This window comes from Bos indicus x Bos taurus, chromosome 15, assembly GCF_003369695.1.
Source record: "Bos indicus x Bos taurus breed Angus x Brahman F1 hybrid chromosome 15, Bos_hybrid_MaternalHap_v2.0, whole genome shotgun sequence".
NCBI classification, from domain to species: Eukaryota; Metazoa; Chordata; class Mammalia; order Artiodactyla; family Bovidae; genus Bos; species Bos indicus x Bos taurus.
The window spans coordinates 39,192,613-39,205,341 of record NC_040090.1 but is presented as its reverse complement, the minus strand read 5'-3'; the positions used below and the strand labels follow the sequence as shown (position 1 = coordinate 39,205,341).

Below are 12,729 nucleotides of genomic sequence, written 5' to 3'. Positions count from 1 at the left end.
TTCTCTAGCGTATCTTTCCAACTCAGGGACTGAACCTGGGCCTCCTGCTTGGCAGGTGACATTCTTTACCACTGAGCCACATGGGAAGCCCATTGTCCTCTGAAGCTACATGCCAAAAAAAAAAAAAAAAAGACTAAAATAAAGCTGTCATATTTATCTCAATACCTAAGGAGTCTGAGGTTCCTTACATAACAGAGGAAATTTCCGGAGGGGATCAATTCTTCCCCAGCAAAGGCTGGGGACTTGGGACGACACACGAATTTCAGAGTTAGATAAACGTGGGTATGACCTTGGCTCCGCTATCTGCTGTTACCTGACCATTGGGCAACACTACTCAAGCACTTTGAATCTCGGTTTCCTGGTCTGTAAAATGCAGGGCTGTGATCCTTAGAGCTGACCTTTGTGCCAGATAGGTGCTCTGTAGTATGGAGGTGGCTATGTTACGATTGTACAGGGATTCAACGTGAAGAACAAAGAAGGCTGATGGGTCTGTCCCAGTTTTATGAAGGGTCTATCACCAGATCATGAACATGGGGGATTGATTGGTGGATGGCTCTAAAGTTTTGTTAGGAGTCTGAGCAACAGCTATGACATAGGCAGTAACCCTAGTGTATTTTTTTTCCCCCAAACCAGCCTGAACAGACATGGCTTTACTCTGCCTTTGAGAGATTCCATTTAGGCAAAATTCCCAGGCATCAAAATCAAAAGCAGGTAACTGAGCTGAGTCTCCAGGAAGCAGAGGTGGATCTCCTGACACTTCCCTGAGTCAGTGTCCTGATGGGCACAGCCCTGCCCAAAGTATCAGAGACCAGAAGGGAGCAAACAGAACCAGGAAGGTCTGCAGGGAAAGGACAGGGCGGCTCAGTGGCCATCTTACCTTGTCTTCATTGGCAACAAGCAAAGTTTCCATCCCCATTTTCAGACGTTGAATTTCTTGGTCTAAAAGAATTTAAGTGTAGGAAGAATTATTTACATAAAATGCAGACAACTAGTTCTACCTGCTAACATGCTACAACTTTCTGTGTGAATAAATTATACATCACTCCTTACTTCTTCAAAGAGCCCAGGATGGTGTCTGGCACACAGTCAGTCTCATTAAATATTTATTGGATAATTCAACCAATTAACCTGGTATTTTGTCTTCTCTTTATAGACACTTTTTTGGGGGGGAACAAAATGTCATTTACTCAAGGGTGTCGTAGAAGAACCCCCAAACTTTCTACAATTGATATCCCAGAAGAAAATTGACATTTATTCTTTATAACTTGAGTAAGCAGGTACTTGGGCTGCTAACTAGTTTCAGAGAGAATCAAAAATCACACAGTCCCATGGATTATACCAGAGGAGAATTTAAAATGGGAAGAAAGAGTCTCCAGCCAAAGAGAGACAGGGAAAGAATGATTATGTAAAAAGAGCCAGGTACCTGGCTCAATTAGGAAAGGCATAGTCAGAATTGACTAACAATGTTTAATTGGATCTATAAATATATTGAAACAAACTCTACAGTCAAGGAAAACAGTCTTAGTTCATCATAAACCTACAGAATTTCCCTATGGGCCCAGGGGTCTTTGTCAGTCTGTGGTAGATGACAGTTGTCCTTCTCCCACTCTGGACCCAACAGAGACTCTTTGGAATTCTTCACAAACTAGTCTGGAGAGCCAGGTCAAAGGACAAGGCCTAAATGGGCTGGGAGTCATTCCGCCAAACAGGTGGAGGTCTAGGAATTAGCTATTTCAAATCCTGAAAGATGATGCTGTGAAAGTGCTGCACTCAATATGCCAGCACATTTGGGAAACTCAGCAGTGGCCACAGGACTGGAAAAGGTCAGTTTTCATTCCAATCCCAAAGAAAGGCAATGCCAAAGAATGCTCAAACTACCACACAATTGCACTCATCTCACACGCTAGTAAAGTAATACTCAAAATTCTCCAAGCCAGGCTTCAGCAATACATGAACCGTGAACTTCCAGATATTCAAGCTGGATTTAGAACAGGCAGAGGAACCAGAGATCAAACTGCCAACATCCACTGGATCATCAAAAAAGCAAGAGAGTTCCAGAAAAACATCTATTTCTGCTTTACTGACTATGCCAAAGCCTTTGACTGTGTGGATCCCAATAAACCGTGGAAAATTCTGAAAGAGATGGGAATACCAGACCACCTGACCTGCCTCTTGAGAAATCTGTATGCAGGTCAGGAAGCAACAGTTAGAACTGGACATGGAACAACAGACTGGTTCCAAATAGGAAAAGGAGTACATCAAGGCTGTATATTGTCACCCTGCCTATTTAACTTCTATGCAGAGTACATCATGAGAAACGCTGGGCTGGAAGAAGCACAAGCTGGAATCAAGATTGCCAGGAGAAATATCAATAACATCAGATATGCAGATGACACCACCCTTATGGCAGAAAGTGAAGAGGAACTCAAAAGCCTCTTGAGCAAAGTGGAAGAGGAGAGTGAAAAAGTTGGCTTAAAGCTCCACATTCAGAAAACAAAGATCATAGCATCTGGTCCCATCACTTCATGGGAAATAAATGGGGAAACAGTGGCAGACTTTATTTTTTGGGTCTCCAAAATCACTGCAGATGGTGACTGCAGCCATGAAATTAAAAGACACTTATTCCTTGGAAGGAAAGTTATGACCAACCTAGAGAGCATATTAAAAAGCAGAGACATTACTTTGCCAACAAAGATCTGTCTAGTCAAGGCTATGGTTTTTCCAGTGGTCATGTATGGATGCGAGAGTTGGACTGTGAAGAAAGCTGAGCGCTGAAGAATTGATGCTTTTGAACTGTGGTGTTGGAGAAGACTCTTGAGAGTCCCTTGGACTGCAAGGAGATCCAACCAGTCCATTCTAAAGATCAGTCCTGGGTGTTCATTGGAAGGACTGATGCTAAAGCTGAAAGTCCAGTACTTTGGCCACCTCATGCGAAGAGCTGACTCATTGGAAAAGACTCTGATGCTGGGAAGGATTAGCGGCAGGAGGAGAAGGGGAGACAACAGAGCATGAGATGGCTGGATGGCATCACCAACTCGATGGACATGAGTTTGAGTCAACTCCAGGAGTTGGTGATGGACAGGGAGCCCTGGCGTGCTGCGATTCATGGGGTCGCAAAGAGTGGGACATGACTGAGTGACTGAACCGAACTGAGGAATTAGCACATAGTTTTTCCAAAACAAAGCCCCATACCCATCCCAAACTGGATCCTACAGAGAATAAGTATGTCAGTGTAAGTAAAGTTCAGGAGACAAGGGGACAAAAGCACGAATGGGCACCCCATCTCCTCGGGCTGCCTGCTACAGCCAACAAGAGCAGGAAGAATGGATTGACAGACTTTGTGTAAATAGACGTAGGGATTCATTTTTCAGAGGAACGTATAGAGTGCTGCTTGGTGTCTTAGGCTCTTGGTGGTTTGTGGAGTGAAGGGTGGTAAGCTCCAGATGAAGACTGCAAACCTTGATGTTTTGGGCAGGGCCTAACCGGAACAAGGCTCTAAAGATCAGCTCCAAGAGGTACCCGAGGCAGGCCCTGGAAAGTGTGGTCTGTGGGGAGGCACAGGGTGCAGGGGGAAACCTGCCTGACCTGAAATCATGGCCTGGGGAGTTCTCTATCCAAATTTAGCATCATAGATAGTCTAGAGTATCTTAGGGGTCTGCATCCTCCACATTAGACCATGGGAGATAGATGACACACTCAATGGCTGGTGAAAACACTGAGAAAGGCTGGTGGAGGGATGAGCATATGTGTCACTATTTCCTTCTCCAGCCTAAGCCACTGTTTCAGGGCTGCATGGCTGCCCACCCCTGCCAGGGATCCAAGCTAAGTGGTGTTGAGGCCCGGAGGAGACTTAGTAGTGGAGCCAGTTCACAGGGCCACATGACCTTCTCCAGCAACACGCTGAAGCTTGAGGGCAAGAGGAGAAGGTGGAAGGTGTGTGATCATTTTGTATGTAAGGCAAACAACTGCAAATATTAAATACACATTAATAAGAATATTTGAGGATTTAGCCTCTATTTTTAATCAGCAAGACTTGAACTCCCTAGGGACCATTCACTATCCTTTCATTTATTCAAAAAATATTCCTTGGCAGCTATGGGCTGAATGCTGTGTGAGGCTCTGTGGATATGCTCTCAGGTAAGACAGTCACAGTCCCTGCCACCAAGGAAGGATGACAGTCTATTCAAAGGGACTTTAAAAAACACAGCACTGGTTATAGTAAATGCTATGAGAGAAACAACAGGAATGATGATTCTGAGAAAAGTAGGGGCACCTAGTTGAGGTAGGATGGCCAGGTTAGGTCTTTCCGAGAGCTAACACTTAAGTTGAGATCCAAAGGACGAGAAATGATGGATTTGTTTCGTCACTCTGGCCCTTGAGTGTGTATCAGGCGGGGAACCATTCCATGACCAAATGAATTGCTAAAGCCTCTTCTGTGGCGATGACACAAAGACAAGTCCTTGCACTGAAGGGGGAGTAAACACTCCAGAGGAAGAGGCCCAGAGAGCTCCAGTGGTGACGGCACATCTGAGGAAAGCCTCCAGAGGTGAGGCCTCGAACAGGGAAGAGTTCACGGCCATGGCTCAACAAGAGAGCTGGGCTTTACAGACCCATGCGTGCACACACGAACATACACACATGTATGTGCACACCACGTGCCTGCTCACACAGCTGTTCACATACCCAGAGACTCACAAGCCCACTTATAAGAGAGAACCCAGGCTGAGGGGCGACTGCACTCTGTCACGGCCGAGCCAGTTACCTTTTTCTGCGTGGTCACTGTGCAGAGCTGCTGACCTGGAGAGCTGGCTGTGCAGACGCTCAATTTCTGCATCCTTCAGGGCCACCTGCTCTTGCAGCTGGGCTACCTCAGCCTGGAAGAGAAAAAGGCATCCAACCAGCTCAGAGGGACCACCAGACCATAAGAAAGCAATTCCAGTCAGAGTCCAGAGCCCATGGGTCCTAGGACCCGTTAGGAAGTTAACAGGTCAGAGCAAAGTAGGAAGAGGCGAGCAGTGAGAGGTGTTTACCGCCCTCCCCACAAGGTGGCGCTCTGGGGAATAAACATGCTCTTCCTGGCCATTCTGGACACTGGCCCTCCCCTCTCCACTTCCCCACCCTGCTCTGACCATCCTAGCTGCTCTTTCTCCTGCTTCTTCCTCCCTGACTGGACTGAACTCTTTCCCTCCCCTGCCTTCTGTAGTCCACACACCACTGAGGCCTGAGGAGGTGCGAGTGTGTGTAATTGGAGGGCTGCCCTTGGTCCAAAGATGAATTCTCTTTCTGGACATGGTCTTCTTCCTCCCAAGATACTCCTGCGACAGCATGTATGTACACCACTGTAATAAGTACGTGCATCTTTCATTTTTCCACCCCATACAGGAAATACAGTGGAAAGCAAATCACCACAAGTAGATAATGCGTGAGCCGAGTTCCCTCCCTCAAACTCTCCCACCCTGAATGCACAGTCACTGCCTCAGCCCAACCTCAGGCACCGATGCTCCTTTCCTCAAATGTAATTACATAAAGCACTCAGGTATGCTGAGTGGACATACTTGTGTAAATCAAGCATGTGAGTACAACACAGGTGTGCACACATTCATATAGGCAGCTGCACTGGGTGGTACCCAAATGTCTACCGAGTACAGCAGATTAAATTTCACACGTAATAGGAGGTGAGGTTGTTCCTGGGGCTTCCCAAGTGGCTCAGTGGGTAAAGAATCCGCCTGCAATGCAGGAGACGCAGGCAGACACGGGTTCAGTCCCCAGGTCAAGGAGATCCCCTGGAGGAGGACATGGCAACCCACTCCAATAATCTTGCCTGGAGAATCCCATGGACAGAGGAGCCTAGCAGTCTGCAGTCCATGGGGTCACAAAGAGTCGAATATGACCGAGCATGCAGGCACACATGAGGTTGTCCCTGCCTTTCATACTCATAAGAAAATCAGAACTGGGTGGGTGCCATCCTAAGAGATACACTGGCTTTGGAGTCAAACAAACTTGGATTCTCTCATTTCCTAGTTGGGTAAGTGGTTTAGCTTTTCTGAGTCTTGGTTCATCTACAAAGCCAGGAGCATAGCATTTAGCTCATGAGCTGTAGTGAGGAGTAAATATGATAGTAGTTACAAACAACTTAGCCTCATGCTCTGTAGGCAGTAAGGCCTCAATCAGTGCTACTTCTATTGTTGTTCTCATCCTATTCCTTCCCTTATGGATAGCTAGTTAGTTCTCTGAGCATCAAGCCAGACTAAGAAAGGGGGTGAGAACTGACTCCCAGCCAGACAACAGCACACACAGCAACAGCTTCTACTCTGAGCACCCCTCCCCCATGGTAGCCCAGTGGTGTCCCACCTTAATTCTGCAAGGTTATGGTATGGACTTGTCCTTTCATGAGGTCATCTTTGAACAACTCAAGTAACCAAATGAGCACTGGCCTGTTGGTGGCTTTTCCTGTGTTCAGTTTCAGGACACATGGATGGAGTGCACATTGCATTCTTACATCAACCCTTACTCAATCCTCACAGGAAACCAAGGGATGAAGAACTATCCCTGTACATCACTGGGGAGAAAGCAGGAGCAGTGAAGGATTTGACTGAGGATAGACAGATGAGGGCTGCTCTTATGGGGCTAGGGCACCCAGAGCCTTCCTCCAAGGGTCTGGACAAACCTTCCTTAATGTCCCCTAATTGGGACCAGGTAAAAACAAAGAGGTGGCAAGGAGTGGGTTTCCTTACCTGAAGTCCCTACAGAGCACTGTCCCTCTGCCTGGCTTCCACCCACAGAGTACGGAGAGCCGGGGCCAGATGTGCCAAACGGTTTGTGGAGACTTGCAGTTAGGTGGCACCTTCTCACAGCTAACTCAGGGCCGTGGAGCCCATGGGCTTATAATTAATGGTGACAGTGGCTTCAGAAAACATTAGCATTGTCTGTGTGCATGCTGTCTCTCCAGTAGTGTCTGACTCTGTGCGACCCTATGGACTGCAGCCCACCAGGCTCCTCTGTCCATGGGATACTGCAGGCAAGAATACTGGAGTGGGTTGCCATGCCCTCCTCCAGGGGGATCTTCCTGACCCAGGGATTGAACCTGCATCTCTTACGTCTCCTGCATTGGCAAGTGAGTTCTTTATCACAAGCACCACCCGGGAAACCCCTTAGCTCTGAGACTCGATCCAAATGCCTCTCATTTCTATAGTGAAAAATGAAAGTATTAGCTCAGTCGTGTCCAACTCTTTGTGACCCCATGGACTGTAGCCTGCCAGGTTCCTCTGTCCATGGAGTTCTCCAGGAAGAATACTGGAGTGAGTAGCCATTCTCTCCCTTCTCCAGGGGATCTTCCTGAACCAGGGAGTGAGCCTGGGGTCTCCTGCATTGCAGGCAGATTCTTCACTGTCTCATTTCTGTAAGGGCCAGACTAATCTTGGAAGATAGTCTCTTAACGTTTCTTGCAACTTCTACACCCATTTCTCCCCTTCTTTGCAGATAGGGCGAAATCTAGTTTCTGCTAGGAATCCGCATACCTGATTCTTGTCTGCAGGCCTCACAGTGGACACCAGTGACGTCCAGGGGCCGATCTATCAAGGCAGAACCCAGGCTCTTCTCTCTGAGGCCTGCGCCCGGGTGAGGTCATTTATTTACAACTCTACAGACCAACTGGCTGGGTGCCCCTTCCTGTATGCCAATTTTCACAGAATAGGCCAGAAATGACAGGTGCTCTCTTATGCTCAGAGAGGTGTCTGTTCCAAAGCTGGGAAGTCTACAACAGCGCAGAGGCCCTGCATCTGACCATCAGAAAAAGTATGGTACTTCCATGGCCACTGAGACTGGAGTTGTGTGGCAAGAGGTTTGGGACAAAGTCATGCAGACCGGTGCCAAGCAGAGACGGGGTGCTCCATCTCCCTTAATTAAACCCAGGGACCAGGCCCTATAGCCACTGCACTGCCACATTTAGGGACTAAGAAGCTTTGCACAGAAAACTAAAGAACTTTAACAAACAAGACAGGTTTCAATCGCAGGAAATTAGGATGACGGAATGACACAGACCCAGATCAAAACCTCACCTTGGCCACTCTGAGCCTGTTTCCTCAGCAGAAAAATGAAGATAATAAATCAACCGACCTCGCTGGGTTACTTTATGGCCCAAATGAGAAAACGTGTGCAAAGGGCTTGACACATCCTGGCACAAAGAGGGGTTTCAGACCTGGTGGTTATTAAATAACCCTTAGTATCTCAAAGGTCTATGTGCCAAGGCAGAGCGCTTTGGTGATTTAAGAGCTACTTGGTTTTATAATAGAAGGCGGTGTGTATAACTTTAAAGGTTTCACCAAGACAGGACTTGCTTGAGTGGATCATAGTGATGGAAGGTTCCGAGATGTTAGAGAAACAGTGTTCCTAGAACTGGGGCCTGGGCCGCATAGAGCATACAAGGGGACACTTAGATAAAGACAGAGCAGTAAGTGAACAAGCAGATTCTCCAGCGCTGCTGCTGAATAGCTATAAGATCTGGGGAAAGTTACCTAACTGCTCTGTGCCTCAGCTTCCTCATCAATAAAGTAGTTAAGAAAATTATTTACACTTATATATACATCAACATCGCAGAGTTTTTTTTTTTAACAATATGGTATAAAATTGTGAATAAATTATCAACACCAAAAATTAACAGAGAGACCCCCATCCTCCAAAAAAAGAGAGATGCCTGGAAGGAAATATTAATAGTGGTTATCTCCTGGGTGGTATACGAGTGATTTTTACTCCTTTAAATTTTTGTGATTTAAAACTTATATCTAATGATCATTATTGTTTTTATAATCACTTAAAGTTATAGAAAAATAAAGTATAAACTAGATGTTGGAAAAAAAAAATTCTAAGATGAAAATGGGCTTCCCTGATAGCTAAGTTGGTAAAGAATCCTCCTGTAATGCAGGAGACCCCAGTATGATCCCTGGGTTGGGAAGATCTGTTGGAGAAGGGATAGGCTCCCCACTCTAGTATTTTGGACTTCCGTTGTGGTTCAGCTGGTCAAGAATCCACCCGCAGTGCGGGAGACCTGAGTTCGATACCTGGGTTGGGAAGATCCCCTGGAGAAGGGACAGGCTACCCTACCCATTTCCGTTATTCTGGCCTGGAGAATTCCATGGACTGTATAGCCCATGGGGTCGCCAAGAGTCGGACAGGACTGAGAGACTTTCGCTTAGCAGTAAGATGAAAATGCCTACGGGACTACCTGGTGACGCCTGTGGGTGGCGCTGCAGAGCTCTTGGCGGAAAGGCAGGCGTGTGTGCACCCTAGGTAGCCCAGGCCAGTTCCTCAGGCAGGAAAAGTTGCTTCAGGTTTTAAGGTTTCCTTCCCTTAACCCCAGATCGTCCTTCCTCTGCTCCCAAGGAAGTCTAACTCTGTATTTTAATGTGAAATTTCCTATTGCTTAAGTGCAAGCTAATTTAAAGTTTTAAAATACAGTGTTCTGGCCAAGACAATAAATGTGTGGGTTGAATCCATTTCAACTAGTAGAGAAAATGAAAGAAGAAACAAAAGAGGGAAGGATAACACTTATTTTGCAAAAATAATATATCACTGGTATCCTTTAAACAGCAAGCTCCTCAGTTCAATAGAAATATGGTTTGGTTGGGAAAAAAAAAAAAAGACAAGTACATATTTTTAGGAATTGCTAAAAATAAAGCATGCCTCTTTTTAGAAACTGATTACTACAGCAGAAGGACTGCTGCATTTAAAACAATGCAGCCAAGATAATGTTGGCCTTCATCTAGCACCTCAGCCTGGGGGTTGCTGTGGGACGCAGAGACTGTGACTTCAGCAACTCATAATCTCGGGGGCTTTCTCCAGGGGAAGAGCCCTCCTGGATTAGATCCATCTGCTCACACAATCTGCACACTGTTACCTATGCATACAATGGGGTCAATTCACATTTCTCAAGCTAAGGCTACTGCACCCCCCAGGCTCGGACACAGACCCTCCCCACGGGGCTCAAAGCCTCTCCATAAACAGCAGGACTGCCTCTTACCTTGGTGGCCTTCAGTTTCCATTCATACTGATTCCGTTCATTTTCCAACTCTTCCACCTTGATTTTGAGGTGCCGGAGCTCCTGAAGCAACTCCTAGACGAGTGAGCAAGACAGAGTTCTGATGGTTAAAGAGCAGGGTGTTGCCAGGATCTACAATCCTGCATAATAAGCACATGCACAGAGGATGACGCCAAGGCAGGAGCCACCACATCAGGCTCCGCACTGCGGCTGGCTCCGATCTTTAAAGATGGCCGGTTCTTGCTTCAGGAAGAGCTGTGTGCCTATTACAAAACAAAGGCCTGGAGTTTCAGACATAAGGAAGAGAACATTTTTTCTTTTAGAACCTGTTCCCCTCCACCTTTCTAGCATCTGCATTCCCTGTAGGGGGTACCCAAACCATGCACACACGTGTAAAGGACAGGAGAGGTAGGGTTTGGGAGCAAGAGAAACAGAGATGCAAAAAACAAACAAAAACAAGGCAGCTTCTTATAGACAAAGGGACAGGAAGCATGCTAAGTGGGAGCATCTCTCTGCCTGGGGAGTTGAGGAGCCTAAAGGGAGGGTCAGGGAGGAAGTGACAAGCCAGGAGGATAGAAATCAAACACTGCAAGGTCAAATGCTCAAGTGTGAAATGTAAAGGCTGGCCTGGGTGTTCTAGCTCTGAGGAGGGAGTTGGCTTGAAGAAAGGAGGAAGGGGGGAGGCATCTAGGGAGAGGGCAGACAGGAAGCATGAAGGCAGACAGCCTGTTGGGCTGGAGCAGGGGATGGGCAGCCTTCAGTGGGAATAAGGTCAGGAGATAAGGTGGAACCTTACTGTAAAGGCTGTTGGATGAGAATATAAAGAATTCTGAAGCCATTCTTTAGATCGTATTATAGGAAGCCATTGAAGGTTGCTGAGTGGGAAGGTGACATTTAAACAACTTGCTGATGGTGGAGCTGGAAATCAGGCCTGTTATCTTCTGACCCCAGGGCCCCTGCTTTCTACAGTACCCCTTAGTACAGACACCACTGTCCCAAATCTAGGGTCCTTTAACAGACAAATGGTCCTGTTGACTGGTTTCATTCAGAAAAATTAGCATAAAAGTGATTACTTCCACAGACTTTCTGAACTCCAGACTCATGTAACTTTCCACTTAACATCTCCACATGGATGGCATCTGGGCCTCTTCCAACTGTCATGGCCCAAGCGGAACTCTCAGTTCCCGTTTTTAGATATCCTTGTCTCACTAAATGACATCTCCATCTTGTGTCAGAAACCCAGGATCCCTCCTTGGCATCTCTTTGGTCTTTCCCCCCAACATACGTAATCTACAGAGCCTTGTAAATTCTACCTTCAAGGAAACTGCCTGAGCCTCTTGTTTAACTCCAACCCCACTGTGGCTACTCTGATCCAGCAGTCAGTGCTGACAGCCTGGACAGTCTCTCTGCTGGCTGGTCCTCTGTCGTCTTGCCCTTCTTGAATCCACTGGCCCCATGGTATCCAGGGGAACAATACGATTGAAGCACAAGTCTGATCTTGGCCTTCCCTGCTCTTCAAAGATCATGAAATGTAACCCGTGACCAACACAGCTGGGCCTGACCCTGCGCCCTGACTCTTGTATTACTAGCTCTCCCCAGGTCTACTCCAGCCACACCCGTACTTGTTAGTTCCATCTGACTTGGGCCCTTGCACCTGCAGCTCCCTCAGTCTGGAGTTGTCTGCCAGGTTAATCCCTGCCCATCCTTCAGACTGCCTTGAGCAAAGCTATCCCAACCTCCACACTTCCTCAGATCTCCCTTCTATACTCTTGTGGTATCTGTATCATCTTTTACATCATTTGCAATTAAACATTTACCGGTGTGACTGCTAGTGGCTAGTTATCCTCCTATATTGTGAACTCCATGAGCTTTGCTAACCTCTGGCACATAGTCAAGTATGCATTATTTCTTGATGAATGAACACATGCAACTCAAGCCATCTATTAACTGGCCTGGAGCTCTTTGCATTCTGAGACAATCCACCGGAAAGTGACATCGCTTCCACTTGAACTGTGTAGGTTTTACTAAGATTTTTTTTTTAACTAAAATTTTTTTTTTACTAAAAATCTTTACTAAGATTTTTTTTTATAAATGAGGTGAACATTTGTTGCTGCCCTTAAAAAAAAGTCTTCCAAGCTAAGATTATTGCCTCCTTGATCTGCAACATTAGACTTTAAGGCCTGTCGTGACTTGTAGCAGATCCAAGATCATTTTCTGAGTCTAGCTGTGCTTGAGGGGGATTCCAAGCCTGCTGATGGCAGAACCCAAAGTGTGCAGGTTACTGCTGAGGAGCAGCCATTATGGGGACACCAAGCAGGACCATCTCTAGGCTTGGGGACCTCTGGGGCCCAGCCTCTTCCTTCTCAACTATTTGTTGCCCATCATGAGCTATTAGCACTGGTGCCCACTCTCATTTCTCTCACAAGTCTTTCTGGGGTGACCCGCTCTCCATGGGGCCAGCACCCTGTCAGAGCTCCCCTTTCCAAATCTGCACCTCATCTTGACTCTCATTTTCTTCCCCACCGAGCCCTGTCCTCTCATGCCCAAGTCAGAGTAGAGATTTTTCAACACGTCTCATAGTTGAATATAACATCACGGCAACTTCCTACAGACGTGGCTATCGTGACCTTGACCTTCCCGGTCCTCTTCAGTAGGGAGCACTGGAGGCACAGGATCATGGCTGTGCAGCTGCCATC

At 46.8% G+C, this 12,729-nt stretch overlaps 1 protein-coding gene across 12 annotated transcripts in view; it reads right to left on the bottom strand.

The window, feature by feature from the left end:
* The window catches only part of PPFIBP2 (PPFIA binding protein 2), a 158,733-nt gene that overhangs the window by 32,553 nt on the left and 113,451 nt on the right, over positions 1–12,729 (bottom strand). For all 12 annotated transcript variants that reach the window (XM_027563177.1, XM_027563181.1, XM_027563178.1 and 9 more), the window contains 3 exons: positions 10,016–10,108; positions 4,763–4,874; positions 878–939 (listed from right to left, as the gene is read on the bottom strand). In XM_027563177.1, the coding sequence (XP_027418978.1) occupies positions 878–939; positions 4,763–4,874; positions 10,016–10,108 (267 nt within the window). The remainder of the gene's footprint in view (positions 1–877; positions 940–4,762; positions 4,875–10,015; positions 10,109–12,729) is intronic.